This window comes from Leucoraja erinacea, chromosome 10 (assembly GCF_028641065.1).
Source record: "Leucoraja erinacea ecotype New England chromosome 10, Leri_hhj_1, whole genome shotgun sequence".
Classification (NCBI taxonomy): Eukaryota; Metazoa; Chordata; class Chondrichthyes; order Rajiformes; family Rajidae; genus Leucoraja; species Leucoraja erinaceus.
The window spans coordinates 9,962,147-9,984,316 of NC_073386.1; the positions used below are offsets into that span (position 1 = coordinate 9,962,147).

At 41.7% G+C, this 22,170-nt stretch overlaps 1 protein-coding gene across 1 annotated transcript in view; it reads left to right on the top strand.

Moving 5' to 3' along the window:
- The first annotated feature begins 940 nt into the window (after positions 1-940).
- Positions 941-22,170, top strand: part of abcd3a (ATP-binding cassette, sub-family D (ALD), member 3a) — a 45,165-nt gene continuing 23,935 nt past the window's right edge. The window contains exons 1-5 of the mRNA XM_055641459.1: positions 941-1,108; positions 13,791-13,824; positions 13,932-14,030; positions 20,095-20,183; positions 22,015-22,084. Of these exons, the coding sequence (XP_055497434.1) occupies positions 999-1,108; positions 13,791-13,824; positions 13,932-14,030; positions 20,095-20,183; positions 22,015-22,084 (402 nt within the window). The 5' untranslated portion in view covers positions 941-998. The remainder of the gene's footprint in view (positions 1,109-13,790; positions 13,825-13,931; positions 14,031-20,094; positions 20,184-22,014; positions 22,085-22,170) is intronic.

Below are 22,170 nucleotides of genomic sequence, written 5' to 3' on the forward strand. Positions count from 1 at the left end.
ACAGTGTTTTTTAATTACATGAGTTTGGGTAGTGCTCATGTTTAAAGGGACCTGGGTATCCTTGTGAACATCATTGAAAGCTAACATGCAGGCGCAGTAAGCATTTGTGAAGGTAAATCGTAGAATGGCCTTTATAGAATGGGAATATTTGAGAGCAGGGTTAAAGAGGCTAGCTGCAATTATCTGTAGCCTAAGTGAAACCACATCTAAACAATTGTGGTCTCCATACTTTAAAAAGGATGTAATTGCACAGGTGCAGCAAAGGTTCATTGGACTAATATTTGTTTAGAAGATCATAAGAGATTAAACCACTGAAACGTATACAATTTTTACATGGCTCAACTGGATGAAAGTCGAAAGGATGTTTCCTCGGACTATAGAATTTAGACTATGGAATAGTCTCGGGATCATGAGCTGGGGAGAAATGTCTTCACTAAGTGAGTGACAAATCTTTCCAATTTTCCACTCCGGAGATCAAACGTGATCCCCATCAATGGCACTCAAACGCCAGAGGGCCTTCTCTGCTCCTAATTCTTTGATACAGTATTTATTTTCCTCTGAATTATATATCAAATGATCGTGATATAAAAGTAAAAATAAACCAAAATATTATACTGCTCCCCGCTGATGTTTGAAGGTCTCAAGCATTGCTGTCGCCACCCCAATGCTCCTCTCTAGTGGCATATGATCAGTCAGAGGCCACATCAAAGGACAAAAAATAAAAAATAAATAAAATATATATATAGAGGATGTAAGTAAGCTTTAATGCACACGCAACATGGATTTGCAACTCGTGCTCTGTGAGAACCCGAGCAATGCAATAGTTAAGTGTAATATTAATACTTTAGGAGGATGTGTGCAAGGTTTACGTATAGGGTTTCCTCTGGGTGGTTTGCATTCAGGTTAAAGTCCCCTCCGCAGTGACAACGCGGAGGTGTGATTGACAGCCGGAGGGACGTCCATCCCGGCAGCGCTCGCGACGTTCCCCGGTCACGGCCATGGCGGCTTTCAGCAAACTCCTGACGGTGAAAAACTCCGCTCTCGGAGCCACCGCTGTCTTGGCCTTGATTGCGATCGCCAGGAGACGGAAGAACAGCACACCGCACAGGTACGGGGCGTGGATTTGTGCCGAATAACAGGACGGGGCTGGGAGTACTGTCGAGTGCTAATCGAGGCCGTGGGTTTCAACCGGCCTAGTCACCTCTGGAGGAGAAGATTGCGACCACATAAGCTGCCGGGAATGAATGGGCATCTGCGATCTCCTCGTCCTCCTCCTGAGCAAACCTAGGGTTTTAAGATTTAATGATTTTTTAAGCGCATATTGCTCCCGGGTTATGCAACTATGGATGATCAATCTTGAAACATTGTTTTATTGCTTCCCCGGCTACGCAGCTAGGAAAGATCAATCTTGAAGTATTGTTTTAATTCCCCTTACCCTTGGAAGGATGGCACTGGCCGAATTGAGATTGTTCATGATGTTTTACTCTTGATTATTTCAGAATTGTTAATTTAAAAAGAAGAATTAATCTCTTTAGGAATCTAGAGCTGAATTTGCACATGCACATTTTAACACGTCAGGGAACACTTCCACTTCCAAAGTGGTATTCTGTTCTGCATTTGTTTAGCGCCTGATCGAAAGTAGAGCTATGCATCACGGACAAAAAATGCATTGCCTATACTGACCAAGTTGGCTCACTGTGCTAGTCACATTTGCCTGCATTTAGCCCACTATTCCTCTAAACCCTTCCTTTCAATATACGTGTATAAATGATTTTAAAAGTTGTAATTATATCTACTTCTCTAGGTTAGTCCCAGATACAGACTGCCCTCGGAGTGAAAAAAAAAAGCCCCTGTGGTCCCTCTTCAATTTCCCCCCTTTAACCTTTGGTTTAATCTGCAGTATTGTGACAGTTATTTTTTCAATGTATTTTACGGAATGTGGGCATTGCTGGCAAGGCTAATGCTTCTTTCCATTTTTAATTTTCATCTGAGAGAGGTGATAAGCCATCTTCTTGAACTGATGCAGCCCTATGATGAAGTTCAACTCCTATTATTCGGTATGTCAAGGGAATGATGAAGGAATTACTTATATTTCCAAGTCATTATGGAACTTGCTACAGGTGGTGTTCACAGGTCGCAGATTTGGGTTGTGTTGTTCAGATAGCTTAGGAGACTAACTACAGTGCATTTTGTATGTGGTCCAGTCACGGGGGAATAACTGCCTGACAGAATGAATGGATAGATTGATGAAAGGGCTGCTTTGTTCTGGATTGTATTGACCTTTACTTCCCCAGGCAAATGAGAACATTACATGACAATCTTAACTTTATATAATCTTAACTTTTTTAGACTTTGTTTAGACTTTGGTGTGTCAGTTGCTGCAAAGTATGCAATCTCTGAAGAAAGGCCATTAACCTGAAATGTTAACTGAGGTTCTCCATCCATAGATGCTGATAGACCTGCTGAATGTTCTTAAAGCTCATTCACTAGTTATATTTGGACTCCTTGTTGCCGGTCATTCAGGTGTTATCGTGATGCCACGAGCAGCCGCATTGACATCATCTTTGGAATTCAGCTATTTGATCTGTTTTTGTATCATGAAGTATGGAAGAGAGTAGCCCTGGTGAAATCCAAGCAAAGCATTGGCACTCACATATCTGTGCTGAACATGATGCCAAGATAAACTACTCTCATCTGCCTGCATGTGATCCATATCCCTCCAGTCCCTTTATATTCATGTGCCTATCCAAAAGCCTCTTCCACACTACTATGTAGGTGAGTAAGTGTTGCTTAACACTGGAGGTGACACCTTTCACCACTTCTCTGAGAATTGATAGTAAAGTGAGCGGTGATTACTTGGATTGTCTTTGTTCTGCTTTTTGTAGATAAGCCATACTTGGGTACTTTTCTACATTATCGGGTATATGAGAATGTAATAACCAATGCAACAGCTTAGATATGATTAGGTGTGATTAGTTCTGAAACACAATTCTTCAGAACACCAAGTCCTCTTCTCAGGAGGGACAGGGCACAAATTTGGAATCATTGAATGATTTAACACAAAAACAGGCCTTTCAGCCCAACTCGTCCATGGAGACCAAGATGCCTTGTCTAAACTAATCCCCTTTGTCTTTGTTTAGTATATATCCGTCTGATAATTTCCTATGAATGTACCTGTCGAAAGTACTTTTAAGTGGTCATTGTACCTCTCTCAACTATATCTGGCAACTCGTTCTGTATACCCACCAACCTCTGTGTGAAAAAGTTGTACCTCAGGTTCTTAATAAATCTTTCCCTTCTCCCATTAAACTAATGCCCTCTAGTTCTTGATTCCTCTACCTGTGGAAAAGGAATGGGCATTTATCCTATCTATACCCCTCGTAATTTTATACACCTCTATAAGATCAATCCTCTACCTACTGCGCTTCAAGGAATAAAGTCCTCCATCCCTCTCTCTCCTATAGTTCTGCCCCTTGAGTCCTGGCAACATCCTTGTAAATCTTCTCTGCACTCTTTTCAGCTTAATAGTATCCTACAGCAGGGTGACTGAAAATAAACACAATACTACAAGTGTGGCCTCACCAACATCTTGCACAATTGTAATATAATGTCAGAATTTCTATACTCAATTCCTTGACTGACGAAGGCCAGCATGTCAAAAGCCTTCTTCACCACCCTATCTACCTGTAACACAATGTTCAGGGAACTATGTTCTTGTACTCCTATATCCCTCTGATCAATAACACTCCCTGCATCCTACTGTTCACTGTGAAGGTCCTGACCTTCCCGCAGATAATTAAAAAGGCAGATACCCCCAAGGCAGTTGGCAATGACACTATGGCCACAATGACATACAGAAGGCTTCTTTCTGGCTATATGACTTCTATGTAGGTTTCAGCTTGTAAGTTTGGGTTTCTGCTTGTATGTAAATCCTCATACAATCCTGACCCCAGTCTTGATCCTGACTCGCGTTCCACTTGCACGCCCAGCCTATGCTCTGAAGCCTGGCTCCAAAAGCAAACCTACCCATGTTCCTGACCAACCTCATGGGAAAATTGATCCACAGATGGTAAGTTGGTAGATCATGGGATCTGAGTGTTCTCCATGCCAGAATGCGATGGCTGCCCTGCGGACAGTCTGTTCGTCTTTCACTCTTTTTGTTATTTTTTAGTTTGTTAAAAGTTTTGTTTTAATGTTCTTAGGTTTGTTTTATGTGGGGGATGGGGGGAGAGGATTGGTGGAAACTTTTTTTCAGGTTATTACCTTCCCGGAGATGTGATCAATTTTCGCATCACATTCTCCGGGCTCTGCGGCCTACTATCGATGGAGCTGGAAGCCTCCTCGGACTGTCGTGAGCCCCACCGCGGGACGTGGACTTAACATCGAAGCTGATCCCTTGCCTGGGATTGCTCGCGACCACCGCGGAATCAACATCAAGGGCTCGCAGTCTCGGGTGAGGCCGAGTCGGGAGCTCCAACGTCGCAGAAGGTTCACCGGCTCCGACTCGAGGTTCGATCGTCCAGCGCGGGGGAGCTGACATCCCGCCCCCAAATGCAGGAGCAGATCGCCTCGACACGGAAGGCCCGAATGCCGCCGGCTACGGGAATTAAGAACATCCCGTCAATGGGGGCTCGAGGCCCACGACCGAGGAAGAACTAAGGGAAGGACTTGAACTTTATTTCGCCTTCCATCACAGTGAGGAATGTGTAGGAGTCACTGTGGTGGATGTTCATGTTAAAATGTGTTATTTGAAGTGATCTGTTACTTTTAATTGTATGACTGACCTGGCCAATGAAATTCCTCGTATGTTGCAAAACATATTTGGCAAATAAAGTGTGATTCTGATTCTGTCTGGTCCTCTTGCTTTTGCTCTACACTTTGCTCATATCTACATCTTGATATAATGTGGTGCAAATAATTTCTGCTGAAGTGGCTTCTATGGAAATGTGAATCTCAGGATGATGCCGTAATGGATCATTCATTCACTACTTCCTGCTGAATGTGGTTGCAAAGACCTCTGTCTCTTTCGTGACACTTGTTAGATGGGCTTCACAATTATTGAAGATGGTGATGTTTTTGGAGATTCTGTCACCCAGTTAATTGCTTACTATTATTTATCATTAGATTTGGAAGGATTGCAAAGGTATATGCTCCAGTGATTGTGGCTTGCCTGGCTTTGTCAGTGACATAGAAACATAGAAAATAGGCTCAGGACTAGGCCATTCGGCCCTTCGAGCCTGCACTGCCATTCAATATGACCATGGCTGATCATCCAACTCGGTATCCTGTACCTGCCTTCTCTCCATACCCCCTGATCCCTTTAGCCACAAGGGCCACATCTAACCCTCTTAAATATAGCCAATGAACTGGCCTCAACTACCTTCTGTGGCAGAGAATTCCAGAAATTCACCACTCTCTGTGTGAAAAATGTTTTCCTCATCTCGGTCCTAAAAGATTTCCCCCTTATCCTTAAACTGTGACCCCTTGTTCTGGACTTCCCCAACATCGGGAACAATCTTCCTGCATCTAGCCTGTCCAACCCCTTAAGAATTTTGTACGTTTCTATAAGATCCCCCCTCAATCTACCAAATTCTAGATAGTACAAACCGAGTCTATCCAGTCTTTCTTCATATGAAAGTCCTGACATCCCAGGAATCAGTCTGGTATACCTGTTTTATCTCGTTAGGATGCATGTTATCCTGTTTTGCAACTTCAAGTTGACACCTCATTTTTAGGTACACCAGCTTCTGTTCCCAGTGAGCTGCCTCACCCACTGAGTTTCTCCAGCATTTTTGTCTACCTTCTGTTCACAGTAAGCTCGTTATACATTTGTTGGCCCCATGACTGGATTGTAATGTAGACCAAAGATCTTATAGCGAAGCAAGATAGGCTACTCCTGCTAAATGCAATGGACTGACGTGTAGTACGCTATGGAGGGGATCATGGGCATTTTCCACGCCCATTTTAGCAACCTGAGCCTACCTAACCCGACCCGACTCGCACTGTAATCAATGTTGCGGGGCAACAGTTTGTGTGGGTCAGATTCATAAATCTGTCAGTTCAAACTTCTTGTCAAGAATAAAATTTGACTCTGGTAATTGTCTTTTTTAATGTTTTTTAAATCATTTCTTTTTAAATGGCTCACAAACAGTGTTTGAGTTGATTTTGTAGCAACCGGAACCGACCCGACTCGCAGGGTGATTGACAGGGGGGGACTTTTTGTGCGTGATTATAGGGTTAGATTCATAATTCTGTTTGTTCATAATTCTGTTGATTCTTGTTAAGGAATAAAATGTTTATAAACACACATACATGAAAATTATATAAATGTATATAACACACACAATTATATTTCTTCTAATCCAATAATGAACTTTATTTCAGACTAGACAAGGGACATTAAATAAGAAACATTGGCTTGGGGCACTCTCTCTCCCCGCTCCCCGCTGCCCCGGGCCCCGCACTCCCTCTCCCCGCTGCCCCGGACTCTCTCTCCCCGCTGCCCCGGGCCCCGGACTCTCTCTCCCCGCTGCCCCGGGCCCCGCACTCTCTCTCCCCGCTGCCCCGGGCCCCGCACTCTCTCTCCCCGCTGCCCCGGGCCCCGGGCCCCGCACTCTCTCTCCCCGCTGCCCGGGCCCCGCACTCCTCTCCTCTGCCCCGGGCTGCCCTGGGCCCCGCACTACTCTCCCTCTCCCCGCTGCCCTGGGCCCCGCACTCTCTCTCCCCGCTGCCCTGGGCCCCGCACTCTCTCTCCCCGCTGCCCCGGGCCCCGCACTCTCTCTCCCCGCTGCCCCGGGCCCCGCACTCTCTCTCCCCGCTGCCCCGGGCCCCGCACTCTCTCTGCCCCGGGCCCCGCACTCCTTCTCCTCGCTGCGGATCCAATCTTTGGCCGGAAGCAAGAAAGCGGAGCAAGATGGCGGAACAAGATGGCGGAGTCAGGTTGCTAAAATGTGTCCTATAATCACCCATGAATCCGCCCATGAGCGTACCTCACTTTTGCGTGAGAGTAACCCATCTTGCTTCGCTATAAGATCTTTGATGTAGACTGAGGGATATACCAAGCTGTGAGCTTACAGATCCCAAGAACCGGGTGATCCATAGCATCATTGGTCAATCTATGTATTGGGACACTTAATTACAAACAGTCTCTGTGCATTAGGTTGGGTATCCTGACATAAGTGATTCACCTACTGTCTCCTCAAAGATTGATATGGAGATTGAAGAATCCTGAACACCTTTATGTAACAACCTTGTGTCTGACTAATTTCAATCTGCCGTATTTGCCTCCAGCTACTTGTCTAGGACCTCCTGAAGCCTGCTACTATCTTGTTTATACTGGCATTATTTATCTACAAGTTTTGCATAGTCTAATATGCCCAGTACTGTATACCCAAACCCAAGTCACTATATATACAAAATATCTGTTGACTTAATAATAGCTGTATAGAACACCACAATCTACCTGGTAGACACAAAATGTTGGAGTAACTCAGTGGGATAGGCAGCATGTCTGGAGGGACGGAATGGGTAACTGAAGATGGGTCTCAACACGAAACGTTACCCATTCCTTCTCTCCAGAGATGCTGCCTATCATTTTGTGTCTACCTTCGATTTAAACCAGCATCTACAGTTCTTTCCTCCACAATCTTACCTCCTTCATTCAAGAATATTGCATTGTCATATGAACCAGGACTGGAACAATGATATTCTTACTTCCTGCAGATTAGGCAACAACACATCAAATAAATATGCAATAAATAAATACTCAGTTATTCAAGCTAAAGTAGATCAAAGCAAAGTACATAGCGATATCTTGGTACAAAGTTCACAGTAGTTCTGTGCCGAGGTAAGGTTGTGGTTCGGGTTGTGCTGGGTGGTTCAGGATCCCGATGGTTGATGGGAAGAAGCTGTTCTTGAACCTGAAGATAATGGTTCTCGGGGTCCTGCACCTCTTTCCTGATGCAATGAGAAGAGGGTGTAGGTCTTGATATAAGTAGCTTTCTGGAGAGCTAATTTGCCTCTTCTTGTCATTAGAATGTCTGACCTTTAGATACCAGGATTACCTCAAGAAACCCTCAAGTCATCTGGTAGCATATTCAAGGAAGATTGAAAGATTACGGCAGGAATTTTGTCTGCTGCTGAGTAATCATTCCATATGCACTGTTTAATTAATTTTGCACGGTCTTGGCATCACTGACCAGGTCAACATTAATTAACCTGTCCCTTGAGAAGATGATGGTGAACTGCCTTCATGAATTGCTGCCGTTTTGTTGGTGCAGGTATTCCCACGATGCTGTTGGGTGGAGGTTACTAAATATAGTTCCAGAAATTATATCCTTCCAAGTCAGGACAGCAAGCGCTTTGTAAGCAAGTCTATAGCTGTAGGTGTTCCCATAAGTCTGTTGCCTTTGTTCTTGGGTTTGAGATACTGTTGGAGTGCTCTGGTTAAATATTGCATTTTGTAGTTGGTGCACACTGCAGCAACTGTGTGTTGGTAATGAAGGGAATGAATAATTAATGGAATTGCTTCGACCTGTTGGTGTTGAGCTTGGATGATACTGATTTTCTTTAGTATTGTTGATGTTCACTGGGACAAGTAAAGACCATGCCATTATGGTGGAAAGGCTTGGGGTGCGAGGTGGTGAATCACTAGGTACCTGCTATCTACTCTGACCTACTCTGTAACCATGATATTTATGTGGCTGGGTATACAGGAGTTATAATGATTTTGAATGTTGAGGTCACAGTCTCTTTGGTTGAAGATGGTCATTCATGGCTCAAATGTTATTTGCAACATATCAGACCATGATTGAATGTCATTAGAACCTTGCTTGCATACAACCATCAGCTGCTTCATTTGCTAAGGAGTTCTGTAATCTCAGAAAGAAGCCAAAACTTCAGTCTGAACATCTTGCTGAGAGAGATAGTTAGATGTACAATGCCATCCATAATGTTTGGGACAAAGACCCATCATTTATTTATTTGCCTCTTGTACTCCACAATTTGAGCTTTGTGATAGAAAAAAACATGTGTGGTTGAAGTGCACATTGTCAGATTTTAATTAAAGCCATTTCTATACATTTTGGTTTCGTCATGTAGAAATTACAGCAGTGTTTATACATAGTGCCCCCCATTTCAAGGCACCATAATGTTTGGTATACAGCAATGTCATGTAAATTAAAGTAGTCATGTTTAGTATTTTGTTGCATATCCTTTGCATACAATGACTGCTTGAAGTCTACGATTCATGGACATCACCTGGGTGTCTTCTGGTCGTGCTGTGTCAGGCCTGTATTGCAGTCATCTTTAGCTTATGCTTGTTTTGGGGGCTAGTCCCCATCAGTTTTCTCTTCAGCATATAAAAGGCATGATCAATTGGGTTCAGATCGGGCGACTGATTTGGCCATTCAAGAATTGACCATTTTTTAGCTTTGAAAAACTACTTTGTTGCTTTAGAGGTATGTTTGGGATCATTGTCTGCTGTAGAATGAACTGCCGGCCAATGAGTTTTGAGGCATTTGTTTGAACTTGAGCAGAAAGGATTTTGATACACTTCAAAATTCATTATGCTGCTACCATCAGCAATTGTATCATCAATGAAGATAAGTGAGCCAGTACCTTCAGTAGCCATACATGCCCAGGGCATAACGCCCTCATCACCGTGTTTCACAGATGAGGTGGTATGCTTTGGATCTTGGGCAGTACCTTCTCTCCTCCATACTTTGCTCTTGCCACCACTCTGATACAAGTTAATCTTCGTCTCATCTGTCCACCTGTTTCCAGAACTGTGGTTGCTCTTTTCAGTACTTCTTGGCAAACTGTAACCGGGCCATCCTATATTTGCAGCTAACCAGTGGTTTGCATCTTGCAGTATAGCCTCTATATTTCTGTTCATGAAGTCTTCTGCAGACAGTGGTCATTGACAAATCCACACCTGACTCCTGAAGAGTTTTTCTGATCTGTTGGACATGATTTTTTTTAAATTATAGAGAGAATTCTTCTGTCATCAGCTGTGGAGGTTTTACTTGGCCTGCCAGTCCCTTTGCGATTAGTAAGCTCACCAGTACTCTCTTTCCTCTTAATGATGTTCCAAACAGTTGATTTTGGTAAGCCTAAGGTTTGGCTGATGTCTCTAACAGTTTTATTCTTGTTTCTCAGTCTCATAATGGCTTATTTGACTTTCATTGGCACAACTTTGGTCCTCATGTTGATAAACCGCAATAAAAGTTTCCAAAGGTGATGGAAAGACTAGGTGCTGAGTGCTCTCTTATACCTGCATCAAGGAGGCAATTAAACACACCTGAGCAATAACATACGCCTGTGAAGCCATGTGTCCCAAACATTATGGTGCCCTGAAATGGGGGGACTATGTATAAACACTGCTGTAATTTCTACATGGTGAAACCAAAATGTATAAAAGTGCCCTTTATTAAAATCTGACAATGTGCAATTTAACCACATGAGATTTTTTTTTCAAGTTCAAGTTTGCATTTATGAGTTCATAAGTTCATTTATTGTCACATACACCAATTGGTGTAGTGAAATTCACTGGCCAGGTCAGTCATACAATTTAAAAAAGCAACTGACTCAAAAAACATATTTTAACATAAACATCCATCACAGTGACTCCCACACATTCCTCACCGTGATGGAAGGCAAAAATAAAGTTCAAGTCCTTCCCTTGTTCTTCATTGGTCGGGGGCCTCGAGCCCCCCGTTGATGGGACGGTCTTGAGTCCCGTAGCTGGCGGCGTTCGGGCCTTCCGGGTCGAAGCGTTCAGCTCCCGCATCGGGGGGGGATGTCAGCTCCCCCGCGCCGTCCGATCAAACCTCGCGTTGGGGCTGAACGAACCTTCTGCGGCATTGGAGCTCCCGACTTGCCTCTCCCGAGACTGCGAGCCCTTGATGGTAAGTCCGCAGGCCGCAGTGGGAGCGATCCCAGGCAAGGGATCCGCTCCAATGTTAAGTCCGCGCCCCGCGGTGGGGCTCGCCACAGTCCGAGGCGGCTTCCAGCTCCAGCGATGGTAGGCCGCAGAGCCCGGAGAATGTGATCCGATACTTGATCACATCTCCGGGAAGGTAAGAACCTGAAATAAAAAGTTTCCCCCGACCCCCCCTATTTATTGTCACTTAACCAATTAAGGTACAGTGAAATTTGAGTTACCATGAAATTTGAGTTGCCATACAGCCATACGAAGTGAAAAGAACACGATACACACATAAAATAAAATTTAACATAAACATCCACCTCAATGGAATCAACATTCCTCACTGTGATGGAAGGCAACAAAATTCAGTCATCCTCCTCCTTTGTTCACCCGTGGCGGGGCGTTTGAACCCTCCGCAGTTCGCCGCTACAGAGGGTCCGATGTTTAGGCCCTCTCGTCTGGATGATCGAAACTCTGACGTCGGGACGGATCGGAACACTCCGCGCGCGGCATGGAGTTCCCGAGTCGGCCACTTCTTACTGGAGACCTGCGATTCACGGTGTTAAAAGTCCACAGGCCCCGCGGTCGGAGCACTTCTTCTGGCGATCCTCTGCAAAGGATCGCAACTCCATGATGTTAAAGTCCGCGCTGTGCCTGTGACTTGAAGCTTCAGGAAATGCTGCACCAATCCAGTTGTTAGGCAGCGGGGGGGGGGGGGGGGGGGAGAGGGGGCGGAGATGAGACACTGAGAAAGTTGCATCTCCGTCGAGGTAATCCCCCTATTCCCCTCCCCTCACATAAACTAACCAAGAAACATAGAAACACACATTTAAAACATAAAATAATAAAAACAGAGAAGGGACGTGACGGACTGCTAGCGAGGCAGCTGCTGCTGGTGCCACCTGGTGGAATTCTATTACAAATCTTAAATTGTGGAGTACAGAGGCAAATAAGTAAATGATGGATCTTTGTCCCAAACATTGTAGGGCATTGTAGCTTTTAGGGCTAACGGAATAAAGGGATATGTGGAGAAAGCAGGAATGGGGTACTGATTTTGGACGATCAGCCATGATCATATTGAATGGCTGTGCTGGCTCAAAGGGCCGAATGGCCAACTTGTGCATCTATTTTGTATGTTTCAATGTTAATGTTTCAGCCTTTAACTCTCCACATTATGGGCCCCACCATCATTACGAATGAGATGTTCTGGGAGCCATAGCTCCCTTTAGCTGTTAATTGCGCACTACCATTCGCCACTCGAATCAGCAGAACTGCTGTTCTTCAATCTGTTCCATGGTTGTGAGATTGCTCAGCTTACATTGCATGCTGTCTTCGCACAATTATGTGTCTAATATCAACAAATTATTGATCAGTACGTGAATGCCACAGTTTCATGCCTGTCAAACGGCATGGTCGAATAAATAACCATTTATACTTGTCAGCAGTCGTGGAGATTTTGATTTGTCTCTGACTGTTGGTACAATCATAATGAAATCTCTTAAGAACAAAATGAATGTCATACAGAATTTAGTTTTTTGTAATGACTAATAAACATTATTTGTTTTTGAACTAATCAATTGTGTAAAAAAATGCTATGGTAACTACTTAACGCACGACTGGCAGTGTGCAATATTTAAATACTTGTGCCAATAGATTAATTTCTTAGTTTGGATGAAATGTTTCAGATCAACATATCAACTGAAGAACCAAATTACTAACTAATTGTACCCAAGTTCCTTGTGATTTGCAAGATATTGCACCGTGAAATAAATGCCCTCATGGATGTCAAATATTAAAACATTTTTTGTCAGTGGACTGAATGTTTAGTTTAATAGAATGCTTGGCACTGAACTGCGATAATAGAGTTTGGCATTTTTGAAGCTATGTGGATACATACTGACATTGTGGCACATTTTATATATTTGTAATCAGCTTCTGCACTGTGTTCGTCAAATAACAAAACTAATAATTTAACCTTTTATGGTTTTAGTTCAGTTTAGAGGTACAGTGTGAAAACCGGCTTTTCGGCCCACTGTGTCCGCACCGACCAATGATTCCTGCAAACTAACACTATCCTACACATTTTAGGGACAATTTACATTTATACCGAGCCAATTAACCCACAAACCTGTCCATCTTTGAAGTGTGGGTGGATCTCAGAGAAAGCCTGCACAGGTTACAGGGAGAATGTACAAACTCCGTACAGACAAGACAGGATCGAACCCGGGTCTCTGGTGCTGAAAGGCAGTAGGCCTACCACTATGCCACTGTGCTGCATCACTCTTTCCCAATGCTAGATAGCATGACTGCCTTTTTACAATTTGTTGCAATCATCTAGTTATCACTAGAGGTTTGGATTCCAATTTAAAGTTATATTTGTATTTTCAGTGAATCGACTATTCATTAGACTCCTCTCATTACCTGCTTTTTCAACTGACTGATTACAAATTCTTCCTGCGTGGGAAGTCTGAGGTTCAAGAGTGAAATTGGGGAGTTAATTAGCCATTGGTGGGTTTTAGTTGGTGGTTGGAGCCCATTAGATTCAGATGTTATAAAAAGAATGAGTGACATAACAAAGGAATGAAAGTCAAGCAAGAGGGAAAAGTAGGTGATGACATGTATTTTGAAAGTGGGAGTGAAGAAACTGGACAAGCAGGCTGAATTGCCATGCCCTTGACACTGTGTTTGAAAATTCAGAAAACAGGATGGATGATAAAGGAAAGAGAGGGGCTCATATTTATTTTTCTAGACAACAATTTTGTTAACTTACCCATTGAAAAGATGGAAATAATGCTAACATGCTTCATTCCTAAATATGGAAGTTTCTAGTTTACACTTTAAATTGTAAATCTTTTGATTACAGTAAGCTTGATGGAAAAGTTTCTCTACATGGTGAGGTGAGTCAATTGAGAAAATACATTGCAATTTTAGTTATTCATTTAAACAGCCTTGATTGCTCAATTTAGTTACTTAGCAAAAGTGTACCCTGTCTTCTTTTCTCCAGAAAGAAGGAAAAAAAGAGAAAGCAGTTGTAGATAGGGTTTTCTTTGGAAGGCTATGGCGAATTTTGAAGATAATGGTACCTGGAATGATTTCGCAAGAAGTAAGCATTTCATATTTATTCAATTGAATAATGTTATGTAGCAGTTTCATAAATTGGGCAAATTAAAGTGGCACAATTTACTTTTGTGAATTATATTAAATGACATGATACACTTGATTCTTCATAGATTGGGTAAGTAGTTCATCTGTGGCATTCCTTTCACTTAGAGAGTAATAACAGTTTATTGCTGATTTCCTTTTCTATTAGTCAAGTGACCTTGCAGGCAGGTGGCTAAAGAAGATGCAAAGATCTAATGATAAGAACAAATCTTCAATTTAAGTTGCATTCAGATTTGTTTTGATTATTTAAGTGAATAAGAATTATTTAAATCATCAGAATACCATTTCAATCAGTAGTGCCCGGAGATTTGCTGTTGGCTACTGACAATTTAACGAACAGCGTTCGGATATATGTTAATCAAAGTACTTTAATTGTTGTGAATTAATTTAGAATTAAGTTGAATTTCTGCTCTTTCTCTTTGGGCATGTTCACCATTTTGTAATATCAAACTAATTTGATTGTAATCTCAACTCCACATTCACTTCTGTCTGCAGTAACCTCTCACCTCCTTGCTTGTCAAGTATCTATATACCTTGCCTTAAAAATATTCAAAGACTTCTTCCAGTGCACTTTATTGGAGAAAGTTCCACTGTTTTGCAATCCTTGGGAGAATAAAAAGTGCTTTATCACTGTCTTAAATGAATGATTCCATAATTTTAAACATGACCCCTCATTCTCAATTCTTCCATGTCTACTCTCTTGGACACAAGTTTCTGAAATCCAATTTCTGCAAGCGATTTGAACTCACTTAAAAATGTTTGTAATTCTAATGTTGGTTACAATAAAGTAAGTGCCGTGTAGTGAAGATGAAGTAACAAGTACCTGTCCATAGACGTCAAGATACAGTTTGTGTAGGAAGGAACTGTAGATGCTGGTTTACATTAAAGATACACACAAATTGCTGGAGTAACTCAGCGGGTAAGGCAGCGTCTCTGGAGAAATGGAATAGGCCTGAAGAAGGGTTTTGATCCAAACCGTCGCCTATTCCTTTTCTCCAGAGATACTGCCAGACTAGCTGAGTTACTCCAGCATTTCATGTCTTTAAGGTACAGTTAGTTGTGTTTCTAACTCGTGTTATAGAAAATCGTGTTTATAAAATCAATTGTGTCAGTGGTTAAGGATTTGAGAATTTCAGACTCACTAAGGCAAGGTTATTGTTTCAAAAATAAACATTTTCTTAATAGCTATACTTTTAATTTAGTTACTGCAAGCTAAAAATACTAACCACTGTATTGCATTGTTTAATAGAAATACATTGCAAAAGTGTCAATAGGAGTGATTGCTTGTCAATTTCAATGGCCTCCTGGTAGAAGTAGTTCAGAGATGATGCTGTCTGTGGGGAAATGACATGTTATTGATGTTTTTTCTCCCAAGACAGCTTTATGTTCAATTTCAAATGTAACATTTAAGTGGTTCTCTATTTCCTGAATGAAATTGTGTTATCATGATCATATTGAAAGGTCGAAGGGCTGAATGGCCTACTCGTATTTTCTATGTTTCTATGTAAAACCAATTCGGCTCACATAATTCAAAACGTTTTCCGTATTCATCATTCACATTTTATCCATTTGCATGATGTTCCGAGGACCATCAAATGGGACTTAAACTGTCAACTTTCTGAATCACATATGGGTGTTAATTACTATGTCATGTCAATGTGTTTATTCTCAAATTTTGAAAAATACTGGTGTTTTGCACTTGGAATTGTGACTCCTTTCACTTAAAACAGATCCTTCAACAAAGCTCCAAATTACTTGCTTATGTAATGATACGAGTAGCCTCCTGTGGAAGATCACAAGATAATTAAGAAAGAGAAAGATGATTTGGCCTATGTTGGTTCATCCTTCAGAATGACCCTAAAATTACTTCCTTGTATAATCCAATCAGTTGTGAGGTGACATCATCATTCTTGATTTGTGCTGCTTTATTTGTTAATCCAATACCTTCAGTAAAGAATAATCTAAGTTTTTCAGTACTAAAGGAGTATTTTATTTGTCTGAATGTGTGGCTCAATTTATTTTATAATTATCCTGATTTTCAATCCTTTCCCCCATATAGCAAACAGTCACAGTATCTCTTGGTGTATAGTTCTGGAGCTGTTTTTTTGCAGCTTGGGTATTAAATGCGCATCGAAAGGTTTAAGAGAAATTGATGAAATAAAAAATGGGGATGATTCCAACATTGGAACTACAGCCAATTTTTAAAAGCCCATGGGATATTGGTGATAGGTGGAATTCATTGTAAGCATTAAGTGTTTTTTTTTTTGTGGAAAAATTATAATGAAAATCACTAACTTTTTTTGTAGCAGCAGAACAGGGTTATGAGTTGTAAAAATAAATTAAAGACTTTATACTGATGAGGCATTTAAAGAAAACTCGGTTTCTTGTTGTTTCTCCAGATCTAATATATCGAAATAATAAGTATTGCTATTGAGGGAGTGCAGCATAGGTTTACAAGGTTAATTCAGGGGATATGGGGAGGAGGCAGGAACGGGGTACTGATTGGGGATGATCAGCCATGATCACATTGAATGGCAGTGCTGGCTCGAAGGGCCGAATGGCCTACTCCTGCACCTATTGTCTATTGTCTAATGTTAAACCTTAATCAGACCTGAATAAAAATGTAACACCAAGCTCCAGACTAAAAGATTTTGAGGTTTTACTGTAAATTTACCAGCATGCAATTGTGAAAATGTAACATGAAAGCTTTGAAAAGTTGGGTCTTTATTTTGTCAGAATTATTTTTGTCTCAGTTGGTGGTGGGGTGAGATATGGGACATTGCTAATAATTGGATGTGCTTAAAAATAATGGGCAGGCTATTAGATGTTGTAGACTGTTAGCAGGAGTGATGTATCGGATTGAGAGATGATTGAAAGAAGGTTCAGTATGCGAGTGTCTGAACAGAGTGACACATAGGTCGAGGTCGATCCTTGTTATGGGCGCTGTTCGGTTGACCCTTATCTTGGGTGCTGTTGGGATGTAGAGTCGGCACCTGCTCCTCATGACGAAGGATTGGTTTGGGTAGTGTAAGTTTTTCCCATATCCTAAAGGCATGCTGGTGGTTCAGGACACTTGGCAACTGTAACCGGGGGATCGGTGAATTGGAGGAGTTTTGATGGGCATGTACAAGAGAATTGGGTATGAGAAAATAATTAGGTGACTGGGATTGATTGGGTTGTTATGGGACCTAACAAAGACTTGATGGTGGGGACCAAATTTCTTCCTTCTCAGTCATAAGGCAATAGGAAATAATAAGAGTTAATCGTGTTATAGGTGTACAAGGCATTGAGGTGACCACATCTGAAATATTACTTACAATCCTGGTCGCCACACTATCAGAAAGATTTAATTGAGTTAGAGATAATTGTTTCTGGGTTTAAGAAGGAACTGCAGATGCTGGAAAATCGAAAGTAGACGAAAGTGCTGGAGAAACTCAGTGGGTGAGGCAGCATCTATGGAGCGAATGAAATAGGCAACGTTTCGGGCCAAAACCCTTCTTCAGACTGATGTGTGGGGTGGGGGGGGGAAGAAGAAAGGAGAAAGGAAGAGGAGGAGCCAGAAGGCTGAGGGAGAGCTGAGAAGGGGAGGAGACAGCAAGGGCTACCGGAAATAGAGAAGTCAATGTTCATGCCGCTAGGGTGCAAACTACCCAAGCAGAATATGAGGTGCTGCTCCTCCAATTTCCGGTGGTGCTCACTCTGGCCATGGAGGAGGCCCAGGACAGAAAGGTCGGATTCGGAATGGGAGGGGGAGTTGAAGTGCTGAGCCACAGGGAGATCAGGAATCTGACTTTTGTGGCCTGGATCTCGTCCATGGCCAGAGTGAGCACCACTGGAAATTGGAGGAGCAGCACCTCATATTCCGCTTGTGTAGTTTCCACCCTAGCGGCATGAACATTGACTTCTCCAATTTCCGGTAGCCCTTGCTGTCTCCTCCCCTTCTCAGCTCTCCCTCAGCCCCCTGGCTCCTCCTCTTTCATCTCCCCCCCTCGCACCCTATATCAGTCTGAAGAAGGGTTTCGGCCCGAAACATTGCCTGTTTCTGGGTTTGGGTGATTGAGTTTTGAGAAGAAACTGGATAGGCTGGTGCTGTTTTTCCTGCAGAGGAGGAGGCTAAGGGATGACCTTACAGAGGCTTATAAAATCATAGAACTAATTAGATTGCACCCCATGGTTCTGGCATGGACTTGATGGGCTGCATGGTTATTATTATGAGAAGAAAACAAGAACAAGGAGAACCTTTACACAGATATGAAAATGGGAATTAATGGGAGTATTGTAAATATGTATTAACTTTGCACGAGGAATTCATATCCAGGATTATTTGTTGAGGCAGAAATATTGTTCACCATTTAAGATTATATTGGTGAGGTAGATGAAGCAAAGATATTGAAGCAATGGCAACTGCTTGTATAGGTCCAATCAGTAAAGGCCACTTACATTAAGGATTAATGTTAACTTGACCTGGCTGAGCAAAATTATTAGTAGACACAAAATTCAAGAGTAACTCTAGTAAGACTGCAGCTTCTCTTGAGAGAAGGAATGGGTGACATTTCGGGTCGAGACCCTTCTTCAGACTGAAAGTCACGGGAAAGGGAAATGAGAGATATTCTCTTCCTCGTTTTTAATTTCTTTATAATTAAACTGCAGAAATAAAAAATAGCAGGCACAGTATTATATTTAGTATGGAAAAGCAGGACAAAGTGGGAATGTTTTATAAATGCATTAACTTTGTGCATGGACAAAGTTTTGAATATTCAAACTGAAAAAGGTCCCAACCTGAAATGCGGCTATCCATGAACTCCAGAGATGCTGCCTGACCCACTGAGTGACTACAGTACTTTGTGTTCTATGCAACGTTCAGAAAACATTGTTTGCATGTCCAACACCAAATTCCTAAAACAGGCACACCAGGTTCAGTTACTGCCAGAGATTGCCTGGGAACAGAGGAAATGTTTCAAGAACGTTCTCAGAGTCTCTGAAAAATGTAATATCTGCACGTACTTGTGCGAATTCCTGCTCGGTTACTGAATAAAATACAGAAAGATCATCAAGCAGGGCCCAGAGTATCTCATTTACCATCAGTGGTACATAGAGCCCAATGCACCGTCTCCTATGCAGCCCCCCTCCCCCCCCCCCCCCCCCCTCCCCCCCTAATCTGCCCTGAGAAGTGGCAGAATCTACAGATCCCACAGAGGTTTCAGTAGTCACTTCAGAACCAGTTGGGTCAAGGCTTACCGTCCTGAGGGAGTGCCTGCAAAGAAAAAAATCACAGCAACAATAGTAGTGACCAATCAAAGGACTGTTTTTCATTGTCTCAAATGTTTCACGATCCTTCCTGAAATTTAATCTATATCTGAGAATTTATTCCCAAATACTAAGCTATTGAGAAACCATTTAAAATTAAAATGAGACCTTTAAAACCATTTAAAATTAAAATGAGCTGTACCAACCAAACATCTAACATTCTTGCGTGTTAATATTTTCCATTACTTCCTTTTTATATATAATATATAATTTAATATATAAAAAGTTAACTGATATGTACAACACATTTATTTAAATCAAGTGAAAGATACTGTAAATATTGGAAATCTGAAATAAAATATTCCAGAAATACGCAGCAGGTGGTGAGAGAAAGAGATTTAGTTTTGGGTTTTAATGACCTTTCACCAAAACTGCAACTTTATTTATTTACTTGTAATTAAAACTTTTGGGGGAAAAAGCTTTAAATTAAAGTTCAAATAAATGTATATTTAAATTTGATTTCTATTTGAATAGTAATTATAGTCAACAATTTAATTTATGATTTGCTTTTAATTTAATTTATGATTTCTCATTTATAATGTGCTTATTTTTAAAAGTCACTTGGTTTTATTGTATTAGAATGTAATTTGATGAAGATGAGAACCTTTGGAACCAATAGACAGAGGTGCGGGGGGGGGGGGGGGATTTTTCTTTGAGCACTTAAAAGCTTACTTGAATGCTTATTTTACTAATTCTAGTCTGCCTACTTGTTACTCATTGCGGTGATGCTTGTTGCTCGAACCTACTGTGATGTCTGGATGATTCAAAATGGAACCATGATTGAAAGGTATGTTTGTGGAGCTTGCAGCGTCTCAATATCTGCACTTGTGTACTCTAAACAGGAATAACTCGGAAAGTAGCAATGAACTGCTAGAAAAACAACGAGTCAAGCAGCATTTGTGGAGACAAAGGGATGGTCGATATTTCTTGTTGAGACTGAGAATGTAGAAAGAAGACATCCAGTCTGGTGAAGTGAGAGAAAGGGATAAGACAGCGGCTGGTTGGTGATGGGTGGAGCAGGTAAGGGAGGGGATGATGGGCAAACTGAGTCAGGAGGGGGAAGTCAGGCTGGTAGATGATCGGTGGAAACATAAGACAAGAAAAAATAGGCAAATGATTTGGGTTGGGGATAGGAGGGAGAAGAGTAGCGACAGAAAATTGAACCAGATAAGGGAGGGATGATGGACAGGTGGAATGAGATGGTGCGAGCATTGTGTGTCTACGCAATGAGAGGGGAGAGATGGAAGAGGTGAACAATGAGAGAGAGACCCTGGGTAAATATGAGGTGCCATTTTTCTTTTTGGCTTCACTGGCAGTGGAGGTAAATTGGTGTGGGAATAGAAGGGGTAGTTGAAATGGCATGCATTTGGAAGCTCAATATGGCTGTTGTGGATAACACATATGCTCTGCAAAACAGTTGCCTAATCTATGCTGGGTCTCGTCAATATAGAAAAGTCCTACATCCATCCCTTTCCCTCCACAGATGCTACTTAACTTGCTGAATTCCTCCGCTGCTTTTGTTTTAGATTCCATCATCTGCTATCTATTTAATCTCTATAAACTCAAAGAAACTTTTAATTACTTAATTGTCTCTAAATTATCAGAGAGTTTGCTTAAAATCTAGGACCGAATGAGATGTTTCCCTTAACTATCTGGTAGTCTGAAGCCAATATCTGTGGCTTATGGTAAAAATTCCATTCCCTAGCCACTGACTCCATTCTTTTCCATGGCCATTGTCTGAAGCTGAATCATACCATGCATAATCTTGATCTCACAGCTACAATTGACTACAGTCGTCCTTGGACTCGAGAGTACCCACCACGATGGCTGCCTATTTCCAACTCCATAATGTCACTCGCCCTTGGCCTTGCCTCAGCCCATCCGATGATAAAATCCTTATTGCCTTAACTTTAGCCATAACTGTTCTAATGCATTCTTAAATAACTCCCACAACCATGTGCTACTTTAAGTGAAGTATAAAGGCTCATTCATAAATCAGTCATATGCTTGTTCCCAGTTGAGCAGTACTATTTTCAAAATCCCCTCCTTGCTTGTTTTCAAATCTATTTAAAACAAGTATGACTCTTCTTCCACCCCCCGCCTCCCATATCGAAATAAGATTCTATCAGCTATTCATACAGTCATGATCCACAGTAACAGGGCCTGTGCTTTAACTTTAACATGAAGGATTTGCATTATAAGCAAGTGGGTGTAATCATTCAGAGTGTTGTTTGTTGTATATCCAGTCCTTGCATCGCTTATTTTGTACATATGTATAATTTCTTTTTGAAATAAAATATTTTAATTTTATGTATTTAAAAAGTCCTCTCACCTGATATTTTTCCCTGTAAACTACAGTATTACAGTATAATTGGTGTTGGTGTGTAGTATTGATTGCATATTGTTGAGTAGGATTTGGATATTGAGTAAATGAATATTCATGATGCAAAATACGTGCAACTTATCTTAAGGCAGCACTTGCACATGATAATGACTGAAGATCTTCATGCCAATTTTGTAGCCCTTCTCTGAGAATATGTATGTTTTCATCAACATTTATGTTTGCATTTTATGATTTTGGCTCTAATCTCAGTCTCTATGCATGTTACTGTTTCCAGTGCAATTATTGGTCGGAGCACCAAAGATTTCAAGAGATACCTATTCAACTTTGTTGCCACAATGCCAGCTGTAAGTTTACTTTTAGTTATTTGCTGTATTAATAGCGGTAGATTGGTAATGGTCATTAGTGAGCACTCGCATTGCAGTGACTACAT